Here is a 24,365-nt window from a genome sequence, read left to right on the forward strand (position 1 = left end):
TGGCAATGACCTGATCCCAGGCTATCCTTTTGATTCAGCTTTCCTAATGGAATTAGTATCTGTGATTGTGGAAAAGCTGTGCAGCAGAGTCACTTACTTACAGAAATAAAACGGAAATGAACTGGCAAGCCCCCAATTTTCCATAACAAAGGGAAATATTAAATTGCCTCTTCTGACATCCTCTTCTTCATCACATTGCATGTTCACCCTCTCAGCTTCTCATATCTCTCTAAAGTTCTCTGAACCTTCAGTTCATAAAATAAAATAATTTGGTTGTGACTGGTTGCTTAGAGTCCACTGACAATTCAGAAGTCACATCTGTCATTCTGATAAATTTCTAAGCTAATATTGAAGTTGATAAACATGTTGGGCGTGCTTGGGAAGGCTTCCATGAACGCTTAGGTCAAACAAAAATGTTTGAACAGTGTCTTTCAATTTGTATTTTCAGGTAACCCACCGTTGAAACCGTTATCTATGCTGAGGAATAGTGAAGCAAAAGATTCTTCACTTGAGCCAGATACTTCCACACCTGTGAAAAAGAAGAAGGGATGGCCAAAAGGGAAAAGCCGAAAACCAGTCCACTGGAAGAAAAGACCTGGTCGAAAACCAGGTTTTAAACTGAACCGGGAGGAGGTGCCACTGTCAGCTCAGGATGAAATGGTTGATGAGGTGGTAGCTAATTCAAAACCAGGGCGTAAGGCCAAAATTTCAGATAAAGAAGAATGTGTTGAGCAGAAGGACCTGCCTCTGACTGAGGAAAGGAAAGAGGAGGATGTGAATATGGAAGCAGAAGAGGTAGGAGAGGGAGAAGAGGAAGACATAGGCAGCAGTGAAGTAAGAGCAGTTTCTCCTGTGGACAGCAACAGCAGTCCAGTGCCAGAAGTCAAAGAACCTGAGATAGAAGAGGAAGTGGAGGAGAAGCCACGGATTTTAGAAGAGCAGAGGCAATCAGAAGAAGAGCAGCAAGAATTAGATGAACCTGAACATGACCACGAGGAAGAAGAGGAAGTTGCAGTAGTGACAAATCAAAACGAAGATCACGATGCTGATGATGAAGATGATGGTCACCCAGAGTCTTTGAAGAAAAAAGAATTGGAGGAACAGCCTGTTAAAGAAGGGGTGAAGGAGGAGCCTCAGGTGCAAGAATGTTTTTTAGAAACAAGCATCCCAAGCAGTAGAGAAGATGCAAAAGAAAAAGATGAAGCAGAGGCAGATTCTGAGGAAGAGCAGGCTTCCAATGAGACATCGGTGGGCTCAGAGCATGTCCCTGGGTCTGAAGATGATCACGAAGAAGAGCAAAGTAATAAAGAGGGGTTAATTGAATTAAAGGAAGAGGAGGAGATTCCTCATAGTGAACTAGATCTTGAAACTGTTCAAGCAGTCCAGTCCTTGACACAGGAGGAAAGCAATGAGCATGATGTAGCTTACCAGGACTGTGAAGAAACTCTTGCAGCTTGTCAGACTTTGCAGAGTTATACCCAGACTGAGGAGGATCCTCAGATATCGATGGTTGAAGATTGCCAGGCCTCAGAACACAACAGCCCAATATCCTCTGTTCAGTCCCACCCCAGCCAGTCTGTGCGTTCTGTCAGCAGCCCAAACGTGCCTGCTCTGGAGAGCAGCTACACCCAGATCAGCCCTGAGCAAGGATCCCTGTCCGCACCCTCTATGCAGAACATGGAGACCAGCCCCATGATGGATGTGCCTTCAGTATCCGACCACTCCCAGCAGGTGGTGGATAGTGGCTTCAGTGACCTTGGCAGCATTGAGAGCACTACAGAGAATTATGAAAACCCCAGCAGCTACGACTCCACCATGGGAGGCAGCATTTGTGGAAATAACTCTTCCCAGAGCAGCTGTTCCTACGGAGGACTGTCTTCTTCTAGCAGCCTCACCCAGAACAGTTGTGTTGTCACTCAGCAAATGGCAAACATTGGCAGCAGTTGCAGCATGATGCAGCAAAACAGCGTCCAGCCTGCAGCAAACTGTAATATCAAGTCACCTCAGAGCTGTGTAGTAGAAAGGCCCCCAAGTAACCAGCAACCAACAACACAGCCACAACAGCAGCAGCCTCAGTCCCAGCAGCCACAGCCCCCACCTCCGCCCCAGCAGCAACCTCCGTTATCTCAGTGTAGCATGAACAACAGCTTCACCCCAGCACCTATGATCATGGAAATACCTGAATCGGGCAGCACTGGGAACATCAGTATCTATGAGAGGATTCCAGGGGATTTTGGTGCTGGCAGCTATTCACAACCATCAGCCACATTCAGTTTAGCCAAGTTGCAGCAGCTGACAAACACCATTATGGACCCTCATGCCATGCCTTATAGCCATTCTCCTGCTGTGACTTCCTATGCAACCAGCGTTTCTCTTTCCAACACAGGGCTGGCTCAGCTGGCTCCTTCTCACCCCCTGGCCGGCACCCCACAAGCACAAGCCACCATGACACCCCCACCAAACCTGGCCTCCACCACCATGAACCTCACATCCCCTCTGCTCCAGTGCAACATGTCCGCCACCAACATCGGCATTCCGCACACGCAGCGGCTGCAGGGCCAGATGCCGGTCAAGGGGCACATCTCCATCCGCTCCAAATCTGCGCCCCTGCCCTCCGCCAGCGCGCACCAGCAGCAGCTGTACGGCCGCAGCCCCCCGGCCGTGGCCATGCAGGCTGGGCCTCGGACCTTGGCCGTGCAGCGGGGCATGAACATGGGCGTGAACCTGATGCCAACCGCGCCCTACAACGTCAACTCCATGAATATGAACCTGAACGCCATGAACAGCTACAGGATGACACAGCCCATGATGAACAGCAGTTACCATAGCAATCCTGCCTACATGAATCAGACAGCACAGTATCCTATGCAGATGCAGATGGGAATGATGGGGAGCCAGGCCTATACCCAGCAGCCTATGCAGCCAAACCCTCATGGAAACATGATGTACACTGGCCCCTCCCATCACAGCTACATGAACGCTGCTGGGGTGCCCAAGCAGTCTCTTAATGGACCATACATGAGAAGATGAGCAAGATCGACTTGCATCCTAAAAACTGAAATAAATATAAATAAAGGAACCTTTTATACTGACGAACCAGAGAAAATGGACCTTTTTCCAGTTAAAATATTGCTGTAGATTTAGAGGGATTTTCTTTGGTTTATTTTATTTTTTAGGAAGCCTGGTCTTTATTTTTTTGATTTTTTTGTTTGTTTGTTTGTTTTTCTTTTCTTCACAATCGTCAAACATTTTACAGCTAAAATCACTTACAGATGTTTTTTAGAGGGGAAACATGCACAAAATCTTCTCATAATTTAAAAAGAGCCTTACTTTGCTGACAAAGTGGACAGACTATGTGTAACGTGAAATCATCTTCCTAAATTTTTTTTTCCAATATATGTCCTTCTCCCTCCCCTGTGCCCCTCTGTATGCAGTTTCTAGTGCTGCAGCCATGTAAAATGTTTGACATCTCAAAGAATAACAACCCTTCCCTCTAAACCCCACCTAACATTTCCTACTTCTAGCAGGAGGCACTTATTGGGAGATTTGGAAGGGGACACAGAGGATAAAGGAAAATCTTTATTTCTGCAAGTCAGGAAAAAGCTTTAATTTTCCTTGACTCCCTCACCCTCAGTAAAATTTGGAGTTAAGTGTAAACAATAAACCATTCACATTGGTGTTTTTGTAGATGAGTTAATTGAAATTGTATGTTTTATGCTGAAAATATAATGTAACTTTAAAATGATCCCATTCACCACCCAGACGTGCACGTGAACACACATGTGCATGCATGCACACACGTGTTCTGTCACTGAACTGCTGGAAGCATCTCAAGAGAGACCTTGTTCTGTATCCCTTCTGCAGTGGTGAAGAGGACAGGGTGGGCAATGGTCTGTTAGGACAAGAAAATGGTCACAGGCTCTGCTGGTGCCCAGCCACAGCTCTGAGATCCCAGGCTGCTTTGGTACATGCTTGCAAAAACGCTGAGGGTTTTGGTTCTGAGCCTTTTGAGTCAGGCTGAGCTCAGAAGCAGCTGTTTCCAGTTAAATCTCCTGGCCTGGGAAATGCTGGAAGAAGAAGTGTGCATTTATTTGGTGACTGGGCTGAGGAGCCTGTGGTGTCCTTGTCGCTCTTCCATTCCTGGCCTGGCGTAGGAATTGCTGAATGTGCCGCTTTCTGGGGCTCAGTGATGTTTTTTCCTGATTCTCTTGACTGTGTTTGATACCCATTTTGTAGAAATAGCCACACATTTGACCCAGTGTGGGGAAAAGAAGGGAATCAGCCTCTTTTTCAGCAGTGAAACCGTCCCAACCCCGTAGCAGGATCCAGGCGGCAGGATTTTGCTCTCTATTGCTGCAAAATCCAACTTACATTAATTTTGGCTACACTGCTGGCATGTCACCCAATACAAAAAGGGACAACCCTTTAATGTAAAGTTCTTTTTTTTTTTATTGTATGTGAAGTAGAAATGCAGACACATTAATAAGACTAATTCCTTTTGTTTTTAAACCAAAAGAATCTAAAAGTTGGGGTTTCTTCAGATGCACTAAAACGGACTTTTCCTCCAGTAACTGCTAACCATAAAAGGCAGAATTCAAAGGACTTCCACTTTTTATTTCTGTTTAGTTCTGAGCATGTACAAGGCTGTGTAGGACCCCATTTCTCTGTATATACTATTCCAGTCCCAGATAACCCGTGTAGAAAGCGCACTGTGCTGCCCTCTCTCCTTAGATCTTCAGCTGTGTCGCTGCTTCCTGGGGGTGGGGGTGGGTCTGAGACAGGAGGAGAAGCTGTTGAAACGAGGGCCATGAATTTAGTTTGTTTGCCTTTTATGTTTGGTTTGGTTTTGTATGGGTTTTTTTATCAATTGGGCAGCTCCCTTTTCCACAAACCTTTGTGACTGTAGAACTATTGTAGAAAAAAAAAAAAAAAAAAGTTCTTTTCTATATATAAAAAGAAAATTATCCAACGCAGTAATATTGGTACCTACCATTTTTTCACTTCTGTTTAAAAAAAAAAATGTATTTTTAGCAAGATAACTTGGGTAATCTTCTAAAAGAAATTAAAAAAAACTCACTGTTAGTGACTTCGATGCCTTTTAAAAATAAGAGCTTTTTCATTTCATTCCATCTTTAAAATTTTTTATCTTTGTTGTAGAATATTAAAAACTATTTTAAGAAAGATAAAATTCTCTTTAAAGAGATCTCTAGAGTGTGTGAATAGGAGCTCCAGATGCCTCTAAAAGCCGCATGTACAAATGAAGCTGAGTCTATTCCTGTCTGTTTATATTTGCTTTTCCTGTTTTGTAACCTCTTTGTACTTTGTTCATGGTGACTTGTAAGCTAAGGGGAAGGGGGTGCCTAGATGCCTTTGTAATTCTCCATGTCATACGCTCCTGGCTGGATGGTCTCCCTTCCTCTCCTTGTATGTAATATCACTTTTTTTTCCCCTTTCTAGCAAGTACTTTCAAAAGAACTCTGTACATTTTAACATAAAAAAAATAAATTATGTTGAGCCATTTTGGATGTCAGTTGTGCGTGTAAATTTTTTCTTTTCTTGCATTTGAGTGGCGAAATGCTGTCCCTGGTTCTTGGTCCTGGGAATATGATTCCCTGTGGGCCTTTTCACTGAAAGAGAATTCACTTCTGAGATCTCTTGGTTGTGTTAATTTTTATCTAGAATTTCCAGTTAGAGAAAAGAACAAACTTGAAGCTTTTCCAGAAATCAGCACCTTCAAATTCCTCTCTGCCAAGGCTGAGCAAAACAAAGTGTGGTCCTGGTTTTTATCAGCTTCAGTTTGGAATTTTGACTTGTGTCCTTTAAAGCTGGCAGCGTGTGCCTGAAGTTTTCTCCATCCCCTTCAGCTGCTCTTTCATCTGCAATGAAAACCTCGAAGAGGAGGAGGAGGAGCCATTTTACCCAGCAAGGTTTGCCCTGCAGCTCCAAGGCACCGTTGGATCGTTGGGATGTGCATTCTCCACAAGCTCAGAGCCCTGACAACGCTAGAGGGAAGCACAGCTCCAGCATGGGTGTGATCAGTGCTGGAATTTCCCCAGGACCAGCATGATAAACCTCAGCAAAGAGCCACTGGCCCGAGCCATGTAAACACTCAGCGGCCACAAGAACCCTCCAAAGGCTTTTTCACAAAGTTGTCCTCAAGAAGGCAAGCTGTTTATAAAAAGCATCATTTGATCAAACAGGCTGAATTGTTAATTAAAAAGTAACAACAAAATACCCAGCCTCAGTTTGTGTGGGCTGACGATGACGACAACATTTGGTTAGAGCTGTGAACAAGGTGGCCTTTTTTAGAATCTTGGCCAACAAACTACCAAATCCTACCATTAGAGAATGGTTTGGGCTTGGTTTGGGTTTGGTTTGGTTTGGGTTTGGGTTTGGTTTGGTTTGGGTTTGGGTTTGGTTTGGTTTGGTTTGGTTTGGGTTTGGGTTTGGTTTGGTTTGGGTTTGGTTTGGTTTGGTTTGGGTTGGGTTGGGTTGGGTTTGGTTTGGATTGGTTTGGTTTGGTTTGGTTTGGGTTTGGTTTGGTTTGGTTTGGATTGGTTTGGGTTTGGTTTGGTTTGGGTTTGGTTTGGGTTTGGGTTTGGTTTGGTTTGGGTTTGGGTTTGGTTTGGTTTGGGTTTGGTTGGGTTTGGTTTGGGTTTGGTTTGGTTTGGTTTGGGTTTGGGTTTGGTTTGGTTTGGGTTTGGGTTTGGTTTGGTTTGGTTTGGTTTGGGTTTGGTTTGGGTTTGGTTTGGTTTGGTTTGGTTTGGGTTTGGTTTGGTTTGGTTTGGGTTTGGTTTGGTTTGGGTTTGGTTGGGTTTGGGTTTGGTTGGGTTTGGGTTTGGTTTGGTTTGGTTTGGGTTTGGTTTGGGTTTGGGTTTGGTTTGGGTTTGGTTTGGTTTGGTTTGGGTTTGGATTGGTTTGGTTTGGTTTGGGTTTGGTTTGGGTTTGGTTTGGATTGGTTTGGTTTGGGAGAATTGCCAAGGCAAAGCAGGTTTGAAATGTGGCTGTTGTGAAGAGCATCAGCCTTTGGCAGCACAGAGCAGGGTGTGAGGAGTTGCTCCTGCAGGTTCTGCAGGTATCACACTGTGGACATGGGGACAGTTGCTGTGCTCAACACTCTCAGGTTTGCTCTGGTTCATAGGTGAACCAAAGTCTCTGCTTGCAGCTCTCAACACGCAGGGAAGAGTTTGAATGCAACCCACAGCAACAAAACACTGCCTGGGAGACTGGAGTTGTGGTTCTTGAAAGGAACTAACTGAAAGGAGAATGATCTGAAAGGGTTACAGCATCCTGAAAGCTCATCAGCGAGATAATTCAGAAAAAGCCAAAAAGAACTGAACCATCTTAATTAGCTGAGGGGAAGAGCTCCTTGCTGAGATCCAATCTCTGCAAGATCTCTGCAAGTAACAGAGGAATGCAGATTGACAGAGGCAGACCAGGTCTACAGCAGCTGAGGTGAGGCCTGCAGCATCTTTTATCAGCACAGCTTGTCAGCCAGAATAATTTACCTAAAAATAGATGTCTGAAGTTGGGCTTTGAATGTAAAATTCTTTTGCCCCGAATACAGAGAATCTCAGCGACTTCACCAAACATTGATTTTTCACCTAGAGCAGGGCAGGATCCAGCTGCATGCTTCATCTCTTGAAACAGGTGCAGAAGCACCTTGAATCAGAGAGAGTCAGGAATTTGTTTCCATGTTTCCTTCCTTGTGGGGAGATTCTGTTCTGTTGGACAGCTCTGTGGCACATAATGACCCTGTTCATAATTTTGTGGCACAATTTTCCTAAGGGTTCCCTCTGTCAGTATTTGTTTGTTCTCCCTTGCCAAACACTTGGCCCTGTGAGCTCTGGATAGTGGCTGTTGTCACTATGTCAATATGTTTGTCATTTGTGTCACAAAGTAGAATCCCAGTGTGTGAATCAGGCAACAGAGTTGTCATAGTAAAAAAAAATCTCTTTTCAAGGAAAAAGTGATAAATATGGTGCTGTGTGAGCAATGATTAAATAAAATTACTGAAAATTTTCTACTGACGTGTTGGCTAATATATGCACGTGGTACCTTTCAGCTAAAGGAGAAAGTCTGTTTACCAAAATTGTCATTTTATGCAATAGGAACAAGCAGCAACAAGAGATCCTCTGCAATCCCAGATACTTCGCAAACAACTTCTCCAAAGACAAAAATCACTGTTGGACAAAAAAAAAAAATATTATGTGGTGAGCTAAGTGAAAATACTAAGTCCATTTCCTACTTCTCCTGTCCTGCATCTTGCATGAATGTTGAAGACAATGAGCTTTTTGTTTTTAATGTGCAGGAGATCTCCAGGGTCCCTTTTTTACCAACCAAACACTGAGAGCACAGAGAACCTTGGTGTCAGTCACAGGCCAAATGCTTCCTGACTGAGGCTGTCCTGAGTGTGTGTCCTGATCAGGACAATCTCAGGTGTGGCCAGAGGGTCCTGCTTCCAGTTAACTTGGCTTTTAAATCATGTCAGAATTCAAGACAGATGTTGGAAAGCAGCTCCCACCGATGCCAAAGGGCACTGAGTTTGTGGCATGCAGCTTCCCCACCTCACAGAGCTAAGCCTCAATTCAAATCCCAGGCAGGTACCAGGACAACAGCTCTGAACCCATGATGTGGTAGGGATGAAATCCTCTCTGGTACCTTGGGGGAAAGGTAAAAGACTGCTTGCTCTACAATTATCAATATTGTAAAGCATTTGGGTTGTCTTTTAAGGGTTTTGATTTAAAATTGCCAATGGATTTCTTGTTTATGTTTGCATTGCAAAAAAACTCAAATATTGCATATAAATAAACCTTGGGCTTCCTATCTCACTTAGATGACTTAAAAACCTCAAGCTCTAGATGCAACTAAAAGACAAAATCAAAACCAGACACCCATTTAAGGAGGACTGAAACAGCTCTGTCTGCTCTCCTCTCAAAAAAAAACCAATCCCCATAGAATTGAAGAAAATACTATCATTACATTTATCTACAGTATTTTTATTAAATTTTACTTTATTTTATTTTATTTTATTTTATTTTACTTTATTTTATTTTATTTTATTGACTATACAAAGAAACTCATCACATCAGTTCAGTCATCCACAAATGCTTTGTGGATGCCTCTTACTGCAACTTCAGGAAGAAGTGAATTTGTTCCTGGTCACCAGATTTCCTGGCTCAGGGCTTCAGCCAGTCCCACTGGGAGGAGCTGTTCTCCAGGGGAGCAGGTTCGAGTTTCCCTGTGTGTTCCCTTCTGATAAAAACCTCCTGCAGTCTGAAGTAAGACTGCAGCTACTTTAGGAGTGTCCTTGTCCTCCTTTGCGTTGTGCTAGCGAGCGTGCTCTTGAGACCAAAGCAAACCACAGGAGTTGGTCTGCAGAAAGAAAATCTTCAGAACTGCCTGAGTATGGGCAGCAAGGGGTCAGCAGGTGATGGCTGAAAGGCTGGGGACAAAGGAAGGTACTGAAAAAAACCCAGTGTCTTTGGAGGCCATTGCAGACACCCTTGATCATCTCCCTATCCTGCTGTGCCACAGCACTTTGATCTGTTTGGAAGGTTCTGATGTCCACAAGAACTTTCATCACTGCTGCCCATAAAAACCTTCATCACTGCTCTCCACCAGAACCTTCATCACTGCTCTCCACCAGAACCTTCACCACTGCTGCCCACAAGAACCTTCATCACTGCTGCCCACAAGAACCTTCATCACTGCTGCCCATAAAAACCTTCATCGTGCTCTCCACAAGAACCTTCATCACTGTTCTCCACCAGAACCTTCATCACTGCTGCCCATAAAAACCTTCATCATGCTCTCCACCAGAACCTTCATCACTGCTCTCCACAAGAACCTTCATCACTGCTCTCCACAAGAGCTTTCATCACTGCTGCTCATAAAAACCTTCATCACTGCTCTCCACAAGAACCTTCATCACTGCTGCTCACAAGAACTTTCATCACTGCTCTGCACAAGAACATTCATCAGTGCTGCCCACAAGAACCTTCACCATGGATTCTGCACAGGGCTCAGGAAATCCAAGCAGGAAATGTTGGTGCAGAAGGAAGATAGAAAAGGGAATTGTGATTCCCTTTTCTGGATGCTCTGACAGTTTATGTACAACTGGAGGTCACTGTGTTATAGTCAGGGGCTGAAGAACACAATAGCGCTCCAGGCAAAGTGATAAGGAAAATGAGTTTTAACAGGGAAACATTTCTAGCCCTAGAAAAGTGCAAGTATCAGCTGCACTGGTAAAAGCTCTTCATCAACTCAAGTGCACTTTCCTTTTCTGGGGATGGCAGATGATGCTTTTGGTGTCTTTCAGGCTGTACCTGAAGTGCATTAGATCAATAATCCCTCTGAGCTGTGCTGTTTACTTGGAACAGTATATTCCAGGCTGGTTTTGTGAGTAACTTCTTTCTTAGATGGCTTTTCAAACTCTACCCTCTGAGTTCATTAAGTGTCCCTATTCTTCAATGCAGCTGCTTTTTATTCCAGCCTTTTGTCTGGAGCATCTGGTAACACTGCAAAAGGCTGCCTGGAACAGGAAAAGAGAAATAGATAACTGAGGTCTCACACATTCCCCTTCACATGCTTCTCACTGCTCAGAAAAAGAAAGAGCACAGTGCCTGATGCATAAGGCAGCAAATAGGTTAGCGGGTTAAAAGCAGCAGTGACAAAATAAAAAGCTTTCCAGGAGCCTCCTAGGCTCAGCAAAACTGGTTGAAGTGCCCAGAGCTGGTGGGCTCTGCCCCTTGTTCCCAGAGCAAACTTAGGAATTTTGCTTTTTAGCATCTGAGACATCTCAACCTCATGCCCACAGTGTTCTCCAAAGCTGCAAAGCCTGGCCAGCCTCAGCATCTCCTCCATCAGTTCCTGGTTATTTGCTGCCCCTGCTCTGTGCTGTCTCTGCTCTGGCTCCCAGGGAGTTAAGAGGTGGGATCTGTGTGTAGAAACCCAGGAATTTTGCTTTTTAACATCTGAGACATCTCAACTGCATGCCCACAGCATTCTCTGAATCTGTGAGGATGTAAAGCCTGGCCAGCCTCAGCATCTCCTTTATCAGTCCCTGGTTTTTTGCTGCTCCTGCTCTGTGCTCTCTCTTCTCTGGCTTCCAGGGAGTTAAGAGGTGGGATCTGTGTGTAGAAACCCAGGAATTTTGATTTTTAGCATCTGAGACAACTCATGCCCAGAGCATTCTCTGAATCTGTGAGCATGCAAAGCCTGGCCAGCCTCAGCATCTCCTTTATCAGTCCCTGGTTTTTTGCTGCTCCTGCTCTGTGCTCTCTCTTCTCTGGCTTCCAGGGAGTTAAGAGGTGGGATCTGTGTGTAGAAACCCAGGAATTTTGATTTTTAGCATCTGAGACAACTCATGCCCAGAGCATTCTCTGAATCTGTGAGCATGCAAAGCCTGGCCAGCCTCAGCACCTTCTCCATCAGTTCCTGGATATTTGCTGCTCTGTGCTCTCTCTGCTCTGGCTTCCAGGGAGTTAAGAAGAGGTGGGATCTGTGTGTAGAAACCCAGGAATTTTGATTTTTAGCATCTGAGACAACTCATGCCCAGAGCATTCTCTGAATCTGTGAGGATGCAAAGCCTGGCCAGCCTCAGCATCTCCTCCATCAGTCCCTGGTTATTTGCTGCTCTGTGCTGTCTCTGCTCTGGCTCCCAGGGAGTTAAGAAGAGGTGGGATCTGTGTGGAGGAGGAGGCTGTGTCCTGCCGCAGCCGGCGGAGGGAGGATGCTCCCCTGCCTGCAGCGCGAGTTCTTGACATGGGAAGGAAAAGGAATTCCTGTGCCAAGGCCTGGAGTGCAGCACAGCCACCCCTCGGCTGCCAGGCCCTGGATTCTGAGGTCTGGCCCTGCCTTGGAACCTGGACGGCAACGTCACCACGACGGTTCAGGAAAAATCCCTTCACCAGGATTTTTCTCCTGAGAAGCCTCAGAAAAGAAATGTAAACAATGATTATCAGATTTCTCTGGAATGTGGTCTGGAGGTTGTTTACCAACAGGTTCATCTCTGGTTGGTTCCATGTGAATTGTGTTTCCTCAGTGACCAACCCCAGTCCAGCTGTGTCGGACTCTGAGGAGTCAGTCATGGGTTTTTATTATCATTCTCTTCTTCTGATGGAATCTTTGCTCTGTTTCTTTGGTATAGATTTAGTACAGCAAATATGATATGATATGATATAATTAATATAATGTAATATAATGTAATTAATATAATGTAATGTAATGTAAAATAATATAATGTAATATAATGTAATGTAATGTAATATAATATAATATAATATAATATAATATAATATAACATAATATAACATAATGTAATATAATAAATCAGCTTTCTGAGAAACATGGAGTCAGATTCTCATCTCTTCCCTCGTCCTGGGGACCCTCACAAACACCAAAAGGAAGGACTGGAGCAAAGCCTCAGGCAAAAGTTGGGTCTTGCAGGGAGCTCAGGGTGGCTCTGAGCAGCTGATGCCCAGAATGGCTGAGAGAAATGAGTTTACTGCACACAGCAGAACTTGGGGTCATTCCCCAGATCCCCACTTTGAAAAATTAGGGAATTCCACAGAAAGAAATGCAAACTAGCAGAGAGCTGATTTAGGATGCAAAGTCCAATATCTCGAAGTGAGGCGCTCCCAGTGTGTTATGGTTAATTTTGACAATTAATTATGGTTAATTATTATGGTTAATTTTGACAACTGCCATCAGTTATGGTAATGTTTCCTCAGCCTCAGTCCCCAGCAAAGGACTTGTGTGGAGGAGGCTCAATTAGGGTGATATTTTTTAATTTTATTATTATTAGGGTGATAGTCCTACTGAAGGGAGCTCCCAGCTCCCTCCTGTCTGTGGAGCATTTAAATTCTGCAGCTTCTATTTAATTTTGTGATTTTTTTTCCCCATGGGCATTGAGAGAACATTGCTATAAAAAGATGTGCAGCTGTATCTAGACTTGAGTGTATTATTTATCGATGTGGGTAAAATACACAGAGCTAAAGCTGTACCAGGAAACACATTGTAAAATTTTATCATTTCCTGTCCTTTGTATTTCATTAGGACCTTCTCTATATTATCAGTCATCATATTCTTTAAAAACTGTATAATGTGCCAGGTTTTTTCCCTGATTTTAGCACACTCCTTGGTCAATAGGTGAAGCAACAGAACTGGGGGAACTTCAAAGGGAAAAGAAACAAAAGGGGAAAAAATGCAAGAAAACTCTAGCAAAAAAAAAGTGACCTACAGTGTGTGCACAACTCAGTTTGCATCTCAGCTTCTCCCCAGTCTAAATAACCTGTGACTGTTGGGTAGCTGCTGAGGAATTGGCATTAATCCCTGCTTTGCCATCTTTTATCACAAAGGGACCACGACTGCCCAGAATTTGGGGAGCTGGTTGCAGAAAATGCAGCATTTGCAGAGTCCCACCTGTTTTCCCGTGGGTGCTTTGCCCGTGGGTTTGCACCTTGGCAATGTTTTTATCCAAGGGAGAGGAACTGGGCTGGTAAAGGCAGGGATGCTCAGGAATGCCTGAACAGATCAGCACACTTGGCTGCAGGTGATGGTGCTTGCACCTTGGCAATGTTTTTTCCAAGGGACAGGAAGAAATAAAAGCTGGTAAAAGCAGGGATGCTCAGGAATGCCTGAACAGATCAGCACACTTGGCTGCAGGTGATGCTGTGTTCCCCCACCCCAAAAACCCCATCCTGGTTTTATCCCGCTCCCCTCACACACTGGTGCCTTGTGCAGGAGCCAAAGTCACTCCTCCAGGCCTCCAGCATGGAATTGTTTGTGCTTTTGGAAAAGAGCAGCAGGAGGAATGCAGGGCTCTGTGTAGGGAAGGCATGGCTGACTCTGGGAGTCTCTGGGTGCCCTCAGAGAGGATTTGAGCTCTGGTGATGCCTGGGCAGGCAGGAGCTGGCAGCCTGGCTTTACTTTGCTGCTGCTGCTGTGTACAGAGCAGACTGAACCCTTCATTTCTGCCTCCTGCTCACGGCTGAGATCCCTCCCCTCCTCTTGCTGCTCAGTCAGCGGGGAGATGCGAGGAGGGAAGGAAGGATGCTGCTGAGCTGCACTTTGCTCCAGTACTTGGCACATCCTTTGCAGTATCTGCTGTTCTCTGAGCAGGGATGCTGCCTGCCTGCCTGCTGAGCAATGCAGCCATTCCCCACTGCTCCCTTTGCAGGAAGATGGAATCGTAACCGGGAGAGTGAGTGAGTGATGCGGCTGCTGCTGCTGCACAGAGACTGACTGGGAGGAAGAGAATTGGAGAGACTGGAATATGTGCCTGCCTCAGCAGGCACTGCAGTGGAAAAGCCCCTGACTGAATAGATGCAGCTTGCTGCTCTTTAGGCATTGCTACAGAGAACTCGGGAGTCGGATGAAATGCATCGGCCTCCTTTTTCACCGCTTCTCTATTGTCATCATGCATTAATTGCTGGGAGTTATTTTCCTTCCTGTGGCTGACTGCCTGCATCTTTTTTTCCTACTGCAGGAGAAGCAGTGAGGGAGAGAGCACAACAACACCAGCCCAGCGTCCTGTCCCACAAGAAGGCTCCTTCCTGCGGGATGTGCCAGCACAGTCAGGGGCTGCTGCAATGGTGCGGAGAACCTCTGGAACACCTGGATTTGGGGTTACCCATGGCTTATAAAGTGGTCCCAGCTTGCATCTAGCAACTACCTGGAGACATTGGCTGTCCTTTGGGGCTTACTGACTGCTTTCAATTTTCCTCCCATCCCTGCTTTCACACTCATCCGGGTCGACAGCATTTGAGCGAGGGGAACGCGCTCCCTCGGCCAGGAATCGGAGGGTGCTGCAAGGAAAGTGCAGGTGTGAGCTCTGGAGGGGACTGCAGTCTGACCAGCCATGGCTCAAGCAGCTAAACAGCTGAAGAAAATCAAAGACATCGAGGCTCAGGCTCTGCAGGAGCAGAAGGAGAAGGAAGAATCCAACCGCAAGCGCAGGAACCGCTCTCGGGACCGGAAGAAAAAGGTCGGTGGTGCTGGGGTGAGCAGCCCTGCAGGCTGTGCCTGTGCCGAGCAGGGAGTGTGTCTGTGTCTGGGGGCACTGGGGTGGGCACAGAACGGCACAGGGGCAGCCTGGTCCCTGTGGTGTGCATGCAGCACTCGAAACAGCCTGAGCCGGAACAGCACAACACATCAAACACAGGACAACTTTTGGGAGCAGAAATCTGCTGTTTACCCTGACGGCTTGCGGGGAGCTGGGGGGAGAGAGGGAGGGAGCACAGATCTAAAAAAACCTTATCAGGGGTAAGGGAACTGAGGGCTTTATCAAGGCAGCTTGATAGACTCACTCAGCCCAGTAGCAGATTTGATCTCTGAGATAAAAATGCTGTTTTCTGGTTTCCCTTCAGTTTCCCACAATTGCTTTTTGTGTTCAGGGCTTAGGAACGAGAGACCCCCACCCCTTTTTCTAGTGAAAGACTCATTTTGTTGCCCACTCCATCCCTTGCTTAGCCTGCACCAGAATATTGAAAGCAGGGCACAGCAGGAGCAGACTCCTGACAGAGGAGGCATTTCAGTGCAGAGCTCCGTGGGTTCTGCTGCTCCTGGGGGAGGCTGCACCTGTGCATGGGACAGGGGTCATCCTCCCCTGCTGGCAGCAGGTGAGGGGAGCCAGGGACAGCAAAGAGGAGTCTGTCCCTTCTGCTGGTACCAGCATGCTGCTGCCTGGGGTCTGCCAGCTGTTTTGAGCTCTAGATCCTCTCTGAAAAGTCACTGGCAGGTTTTTCCCTTGCTGCCAGCTTCCTGCACGAGTGGGCATGTTGCTAAGATAGCTTTGCTGCCCCTTGAAGACCTCTTGAACCTGACTGTTCTTGTCTCAGCATGGTCTGAGGGTTTATGTGCTATGCACCAGTGCAGAAAGGCAGCGAGGGGAGAGGTGAAACCAAGGATAATCGAGGATATCTCTGGCAGGAGGTTGTGATACAGGAATTCTTAGGTGGGCTTCTCCTCTGCCTTTAAGTGCTGGAGATTTCCATGTGCCCCTGTGGGCAGGAGCCTCACAGCTGAGCTCTGCTGTTGGAGATCTTGCAAGCTGGGCCCTGAGAGCACTGAGGAGAGCCCTGCTCCTCTTAAAGCTGGGCCAGCACAGCCTGGAGAGCTCTGTGACCACAGAGAGGGAGTCCCTGGGGGGAGATGAGTGGGCACATCAGGACAGATGTGAGGTCTGCAGGCAGCAGCTGGAGGGGGGGTTGAATGTGGGGCTCATTCAGCTGCCCCACTGTCGTGCCAGAGCCTCCTCCTCCTCCTCCTCCTCCTCCTCCAGTGATAATTGCTCAGTGCTTGCAGGTCCATGGCTGCTCCCTGCAGGGCCTCTCGCACTGGAAGCTGATGGAGCAGCTTGCCTGAGGGCTTTAAAGGGGATCCCATGTGAGGAGCCACCTCATCAGGACATTTTTCTGGTGTCTCCTGTTAGCCCTGCCCCAAAGCCTCCGTGTCTCCAGTGCCAGTGTTTTCCCTGTGCACTCTCCTTGGGGCCAAGCAGAGGCCTGCCAGGGTGTTCTGGGATCTCTCACCCTGCTCTGCTGCAGTTCTGGGGCTTTGGTTTGGGTTTGGTCAGTGCCTCTTGGTGCCCTGTGAGCTGCGTGGGGCTCGTGCCGTGCCCATGCCCAGGGCCCTTGCAGTGTCTGTTGGGATGCACTGGAACCACTGAGATGCCACTGGCTCCTTCCTCTGTTCCTCCTCTTCCTCCTGTTCCCCTGCCAGTGCCTGCCAGCTCTATCTTGCTGTGTGCACAGACTCAGGCTCTGGTGTTTGCACAGGGCAGGGTGTCACTGATACCTGGTTGAGCCCACCAAGAGATGAAAGTTAGCAGAGGCATGACTTAGGATCCAGGGCAGCCTTAGGATGACACAAAGCAGGGGAGATGGCCAGAGGGAAGGAGATGATGGCCTCAGGAAGAAATATCTTCTCATCCCATCCCATGTTATATCCTCAGTTTAGTATCCACTGGCATTTCCTGGAATTTTTGTGTGGCTGTATGTGTCCCATGAAGTGCATGGTTGCATCCTGCAAGAACCTTGTGTTCTGTGATACCTGGAGGCAGTGAGTTCTGTTATTTAATGCTGTGTTGCCCAAAACCCTCCTCCTTGGACCGTGATTGTGTTTGTTGCTTTCCAGTTTCCGCAGCAATTTCTTGGGTTTTGTGTTAAGTGCCTGTGATGATAACCTGATTGACCTTGTTCTGTCCATTTCTGTGCTCTCTCCCTCTTGTTTGTCTCCTGGCACAAGCACAGTCCAGCTGTATAACCTTGTCATTCTCCAACGTTCCCTGCACCCAGCCTTTGCAACTGAGGATGATGACAGTTGAGTTTTCATTTGCCTGCATCAGGGATTTAAGGAATGGCTCCTTGTCCCTCACCCAGGCTCCCTGACCTGCCCAGGAACAGGGCAGAGGAACATGGGACAGCCAGGCCTGTCCTGAAGTGTTCCTGCTCTGCAGAGTGCCTGGAGGTTGTCTCAATCTTAGGACGACCCCAGAGACCAAGTTTTCAATAGTTCTGTGTGTTCCCACATTTAATGCAGCCGTGAGGACTCACCAGGGCCATGGCATGGTGTGTTTGTGACTTCTGATAGAGAGCAGATGTGAGCAAAAGAGGGTGTGAGTTAACACAAGATTGCTGCTATCAGAGAATGTGCCAAGCATCACCCGGGCTGGCTCCTTGCTGTGCCTGCTGCAGGATCCTGGCTTCAAATCTCCCTGTGTTTTCTTTAGATGGGCAGTTTAGGGGGCACCAGAACCATCCTGTCACTGCTGCAGGGCTGCACGTGGAGTTTCTGGTGTGGCCATCTGCACTGACAGGGAAGCAGGGATTGACAGGAGCAATATCTGGGCTTTGGATGCAGCTAAATGTCTCCTTTTTGTGGTTTTGAGAGGCAGTCACAGACAAGAATGCTCCCTTCCTTTCCCTGCAGATGTGGGAAGGCCACCTCAGCAGGAAGGCCTCCCTGGGAAGCCATGGAGATCACTTCAAAGACAGCCCTGGCTTTGCTAGGGTCGGTGGGCAGCAGCAAAATCCATTGGAAAAGTGGAAAAGTGGAAAAGTGGTGTCCTGACACTGTTTGTGAGGCAGCTCTGTAGCTTGTTATGTGAACAGTTATTGAGATCTCTTTGAGTTGCATGTGACTGTTGTAGTTAAGACAGAAAATGGACCAAATCCCCTGCCAGGAATTCTGGCAGCATTGGCAGAGCTCCCCAAATGGGCTGTTAGAAAGGGCCCACACTGGGGCCCAGAGCCCTTTGTCTCACACACACACTTTCAAGCAACTTGCAGCTGTTCCAGGTGGTCCAAAATTGATGAACTGATGGCATTGTAATCTGACACACTTTGACTGAGACTAATAAATAAAAGTTATGAAAATCTGAATCTATGAAAATCTGAAGTGCACTTATCCTGGGACTAAATTCAACCAAATATTTCATCAAGCATAACCAGGGGCAGGCACCTTCCTCTGCCTCTCTACAAAGGTGCAGACTCCAGCTGCACTTCTCAGTGGACACACAGGAGGCTGGAACCTCTAAAATGTCTTTGACAAGAGTGCAAATAGCAGGAGGCCTTCAGCACCAGTGCCAAATATTGTCCAAAGAACTCATCAGGTGCACGTGTCAGAGCACACTCAGGCTGTGTGCAGCAAAACTGGGGCTGCAGCATTGAATAACAATCCAGCCAAAAGCTTGAAGGGAAATTCTTGTGATGATTCCTATCAGGGTTTAAATTATTAGTATGAAAGATGTGATACATCCCCTCAGTACATTCAGAGCAAACTTTGCTTGGGAGCAAGTCTGCCTGAATTTACCACTTTTTTTTTCTTCTTCTTCTTCTTCTTCTTCTTCTTCTTCTTCTTCTTCTTCTTCTTCTTTTTCTTCTTCTTCTTCTTCTTCTTCTTCTTCTTCTTCTTCTTCTTCTTCTTCTTCTTCTTCTTTCTTCTTCTTCTTCTTTTCCCTTTTTTTTCTTTTCTTTTCTTTTTTTCTTTTCTTTTTTTTTTTTTCTGTAAGGGGGGCAGGGAAGGTACAATAAGGAACAAAACTCTTTTCTCTTTCTGCTTCTCTCTACTTTCTTTGTCTTGCAAGTGTTCAAGGGTGAGACAGTCTCTTGTTATGGATTTGTAGAGCATCTCCCACAGTGCATTCTTGAGTAGTAAGTGATTCCTGACAAGAAACTCCCTGCATAAAACTCCTTGGCTTTTTTCTAGTTGATAATTTCCTGAGAACAGCACGCAGATCAGCCTGAGGGCTCCTGGATCTCCACATTACAGTCTGACACCCATCCTCAGTGCTGTACATGCAGCAGGGAATGTTTTAGTGCTCACACTGAAACACATCCTGCCAGGAGAGCTTGGGAGGGTGCTTTGGGGAATGAGACAAGGCTTTTGTGAGAGTGGGTTTGGATTTTGTGGGGAAGCGAGAGCAAGGTGTTTCCATTTGGCAGAGAGCTCGCTCTTCCTCCGGCTGGAGTGAAATGGTGGGGAAGAGCTAAGGACAGACAGAGGATCAAGTGACCCCCTTCCTGTACTCAAGCATGGATAAGGGATAAGTTTGGGTGATTAAAAGGCTGATAACAGCTGTCAGAAGAATCTCTGAGCTGAGGTGTGTGAGGCAGAGGCAGCGCTGAGCTAACTGGGGCGACGTGGAGGATGCTGAGGAGAATGTTTTACGTGGATTAATTTTTCCCTCCTTTGGAAGCTGGGGAAATGTGGTAACTAGAACAAGTCAGGCAGGGTTTGGAGCAGCAGCCACAAACTCAATCAGACAGAGCAGCAATTACAGACGATTCCTTGGAAGGACAGTCACACAGGCGTGCAGGGTGACTGCGCTTGTGCTTTTTGTGTGACAAGCAAAAGAGGTCACAGTCACTCAATGACTGTGCACTGATAGGGTGTATCAGGGTGGTCTGAGCTTAGGATTCTGAGACAGAAAATCAAGACACCTCTGCCAGAATTATGCAATAAGCACATGAGAAACTGGGGTGAGAAATCGCTGCTGGAGCGCTGCCAAGGAGCAGCCACTGGGTTTGTTCTGTCTGCATCCTTTCAAATGGCTGTTCCTGTGCAGCAGCCTTCAGCTTGCTCTGGGTTTGGAGAGGATGCAGAGAAAAGAGTGATGGAGACAGAAGGAGGGCAGAGGATTTCAGCAGACCCAGCTGCAGATGGCTCAGAACATCCCAGGGATAACGGGACTTCTGAGCCCTGCTGTGTCCTGCTCCCATGGACGGTCACTGAACCATCACTGGATTGCTGAGATTCCTGCTTTCAGTGGCTGTAGGTGCTGCCAGAGATGTGGCATGGCTGGCTGTCAGCCCCCAGGGTCTTCACTAGCTGCTGGAGGTGTGCTGGATCTTACCTGCAAGCTGGAGCTCAGCAGCAGGAGAAAGGACCTTGCTAGAGCACAAGAGCTGCTTTGTCTCCTTTCCCCAGGATGGGGGGGATAAACAGGAGCACAATATGGGCATCTGGATGTGAGGGGTGTGGGGCAGGAGCAGAACCCACTGCTGCAGGGGTTTGCTGGTGGGAGAAAGCACTGGGGGAATGTTGGTGCTGTTCTGCACTGCTGCTCTGCAGGCTCTTAAATTATTCAGGTTCTAACAGCATCTGTATGTGCTTGGTGAGCCCTCTGTGCTGAAATGAGGTGAGCAGCCTCTGAAGCCTTGTAGCATTCAGAAATCTGGCTCAGGAGCAAGTTCTTTCAAGCTGTGCCCTGTCCCCTGGCCAGGACATCTGCCCCAGGAGGGCACTGGCTGAATGCAGGGATGAGCCCTGCCCGGAGCAGATGCTTGCAGGAGGGTGAGCACAAAAGGCAGTGCCTTCACAAAAATCCTGCATGTGACAGCCTGCTGGGCTTAGTCTGTCCAGCACAGGAAGCCACCTGCAGTGTGGTGAAGCTGAGGTAGGTCTGAGCTCAAAGGAAAGCAGATTTACAGAGTGCTAGAACTGGAAGTTTATTCTGAATTATGCTAGTTTGTTTTAATTGCCTAAGTGTGTCAGGGTTGTTCAGAAATGCAAACTCTCTGTCGTGGTCTGGGAAGGTGTGGCATCACCAGTGGTGTGGTGGTAGGATGGATCAAGGATGGTGGAGATTTCTGGGTTCCCTGGCCTATTTACATCGTTCTTGCATCCTCACCTCCAGCTCTCAAAACACCACGAGGGTAGGTTCTGAAAGCCTTAGTTCTGGATTGAATAGACCAGCCCTGTCAAAACTTTCCATGAGTAGAGGGCAGCTTCCTAGGTGGAGGGAAGTTCCTGACACCTTCTCTCCCTAAGGGCACTTCTCAGCATGACAGAACCGTCTGAAAATTCACATTTTCTTTCACAGATGATTATGTCATGTTTTGAGCCTCAACTCTGCAAGCAGCAGCAAAAAAAATTTCAAGCTCCCTTCCTATTTGCAGACCAGATTTTGCTGACTGGGTGAAACTTTAGGCCAGAGCCTTACATCTCTGTGTAGGGGCTGCAAGTGCAGGGGACAGTGATAAATCTGTGGCTTCAAAATGTTGCATCCCCAGTGAAAAATCTACAGCAGAGACAAAGCAGCAGGTATTCACAGGAGTGTCTTGGGAGGAGGAAGGAGAGAACACGGCAGCAGGAGAGCATTCAGGAAACAGATGAGGTTTCTATATTTGTGCAGAGATGAGGAAGGAGGGAGAGATTGTGTGTGTGCATGTGTGTGTGTGTGTGTTTGTGGCCAGGCCACCAGGAGGATTCCTGTGTAAAAGAAAAGGTTCTCCAGCAAGGGAGCAAGCAGAAGTGAAGGCTGTGGTCTGTTGTATTTGCAGGGAATGCCTGCCAAAGGCAGGAATGATGCATCTGGCTCCATGTTCTCAGAAGGTTAATTATTACTTTATAGTACTATATTATATTAGAGAATACTAAACTAAACTAAAGAATACAGAAAGGATACTTACACAATGCTAAAATGATAACAATGAAAATTCATGACTCTTTCCAGAGTCTTGACACAGCTTGGCCCTGATTGGCCAAAGAGTCAAAACAATTCACATGAAACCAATGAAACAATCACAAACAATCTCCAAACACATTCCAAAGGAACAAAACACAGGAGAAGCAAATGAGATAAGGATTGTTTTCCTTTTCTCTGAGGCTTCTCATCTTCCCAGGAGAACAATCCTGGGTGAAGGGATTTTTCAGAAAGTGTGAATGCCACCATGGTCTGTCACTCCCCTGTGCTGACTTTGCAGGCTTTGTAGGGTGCATTCGTGTGCCTAAGTTGGAACCTTTAAATGGGAAATGCAGAGAGCAGCACACTGAAACCCTTTGCAGAATATAGACTATCTTTGATTTTTAACCAGTGGGATAGTCTCTGCAAAGGAATAATAAATATTGTCACCTTCTTACAGTGGTTAGAAGTTTAGTCAGAATGATGCCAATTTGTTTTCATTGTCTGAGTGTGTCAGGGTTGTTCAGAAATGTTACCATGGTCTGGAAAGGTGTAGCATCACCAGTGGTATGATGGTAGGATGACCTTCTTACAGTGCCATTTCTCCAGCAAACTGAGGTGTCCAGATACTCTGCAGGAAATTCAATGTATTGAGTCCATTCATGATGCCATGCTTGGAATGAGGAGCATTGTGCCCTTTCCAGGACTTGCTGATTACAACACCAAAGAAGAAGATAAATCCTGTGAGATCAATACAGTTTGGTGGGTGTGACAGGTGTGGGGTGAGTGAAACACGAGTTCAGCTTTAACAAAATAACTTGCTTATGTACCAAGCTCTTCATTACATTGATCTGAATATGGAGGAGAAGAGTAAAGGGTCCTTCTTTGGTCTGCCTGGAAATCAGCTGTACCTTGCTGATGACTGAAGTGTGAGCTTTTACTGTGTGCTATAGCCATAAACATAAATGTCTTGTAGGTTCTCACACTGCTGTTTGAATCAATAACATTCTCCTGTAAATGCTTTCCATGGCTTTGATTACAGTAGTAACTATTGTGTCCTTAAATAAGATGCTAAACTTCAACAATCCAGTTTTCTCGACTTGTGAATCTCTTCATGGAGTTTCTCTTCTTTTGGAGTGATTTTTTATTTATTTCCCCTCTCTATTTCCCTTGTGGTGAATGAAAGTACTTGGACTGACCGTGGACTATAGGGAGGTGGTGGTGTACTAGAGAGTTCTGAGAAAGGTAAATCTTACTGAGTTGGCTTTTGATGTTAAAGCTGTCTTTACTGCAGTGGGGAGTTTTATAGTTCTTCCCATCTTTAATGCTGAAAGAGAATTTGTGTCTGTGGAACACTGGCTTGGCTTGGGCAGAGGGAGGGGGTTCGGTGCTAGGAGATGCCTGCATGGGATCAGCATTTGTCCTGAAGGCTTTCATTTCCTCTGCTTTTTCAGCCGAGTTCTTCAGTTCTTTTCCTGGCAGAATCCTCTCAGCTCACAGTGACAGCAGTGGGTTTGGTCCAAGCAAGAATTGCTCAGTGGAGCATGGCATGGCAGCTCTCCCTACACGCAGCTTGGCCGTGCCACTGCTCTGATGCAGAGCAATGTGCTCCTGCTAAAGAGCAGCACCATGGTCAGCAGGCTCACCCCCTTGCTGGGAGGGCTGTGAGGGAAAAATCCTTCTCATCAGCCTGCTGTCAAATGGCTGAGGAGCTGAGATTGCTGCAAGAGGAGCTGCAGTATCACGGGGCAAAAGTATAAAATATCTGTTGCCCACTGTGAGTGTGTTCACAGGGGTCTGAGGGTGAGGGAAGAGATGAGGATCTGACTCCATGTTTCAGAAGGCTTCATTTATTATTTTATTAGATATATTCTATTAAAACTATACTAAAAGAATAGAAGAAAGGATTTCATCAGAAGGCTGGCTAAGAATAGAATAGAAAGGAATAATAACAAAGGTTTGTTATTACTCTCGGACAGAGAGTCTGAGCCAGCTGGGCTGTGATTGGTCATTAATTAGAAACAACCACATGAGCCCAATCCCAGATGCACCTGTTGCATTCCACAGCAGCAGATAACCACTGGTTACATTTTGTTCCTGAGGCCTCTCAGCTTCTCAGGAGCAAAAATCCTAAAGAAAGGATTTTCCATACAAGATGTCTGTGGCAGCCCACCAGGACTGTATCAGCAAAACTGCTTCCCAAAACTTGTAAATTGTCCCTGCCAGAGGTGAGATGTGCTTCTCAGACCTGTCAGGGAAGTCCTCTAGGGCCAGCAGCAGTTCAAGAATGCATAGCAAACACCTTCTCTCCATTTAAAAGGTGAGGCAGCAGCATTTGCTGTCTCCTGCCAACGTTTCACAGGGAGCAGCAGCTCTGGCCTGCAGGGCCTCTCAGTGTGTGCTGTGGCACCACCATCATTTTCTGCACAGGGTCAATGAGGGACACCCATTCTGC

General features: G+C 46.6%; 2 protein-coding genes across 9 annotated transcripts in view; both read left to right on the forward strand.

The window, feature by feature from the left end:
- The window catches only part of KAT6A (lysine acetyltransferase 6A), a 30,440-nt gene extending 24,910 nt beyond the window's left edge, over positions 1-5,530 (forward strand). The window contains exon 18 of the mRNA XM_071454757.1: positions 449-5,530. Coding sequence (XP_071310858.1) covers positions 449-3,030 — 2,582 coding nt within the window. The 3' untranslated portion in view covers positions 3,031-5,530. The remainder of the gene's footprint in view (positions 1-448) is intronic.
- An 8,505-nt stretch (positions 5,531-14,035) lies between these two features.
- ANK1 (ankyrin 1) overlaps positions 14,036-24,365 on the forward strand; it is a 73,401-nt gene continuing 63,071 nt past the window's right edge. For 7 of the 8 annotated variants that reach the window (XR_011683809.1, XM_071454747.1, XM_071454749.1 and 4 more), the window contains exon 1: positions 14,037-14,989. Coding sequence is in view for 7 of the 8 variants with exons in the window: in XM_071454747.1 (XP_071310848.1) it covers positions 14,864-14,989 (126 nt within the window). In the remaining variant the exon portion in view is untranslated. Of the gene's footprint in view, positions 14,990-24,365 lie in introns of all 8 variants that reach the window. The other variant, XM_071454745.1, reaches the window with a different exon arrangement.

The sequence above is a fragment of the Agelaius tricolor genome, unplaced genomic scaffold, assembly GCF_023055355.1.
Source record: "Agelaius tricolor isolate 1412-34295 unplaced genomic scaffold, bAgeTri1.0.p SCAF_41, whole genome shotgun sequence".
Taxonomy (NCBI): domain Eukaryota; kingdom Metazoa; phylum Chordata; class Aves; order Passeriformes; family Icteridae; genus Agelaius; species Agelaius tricolor.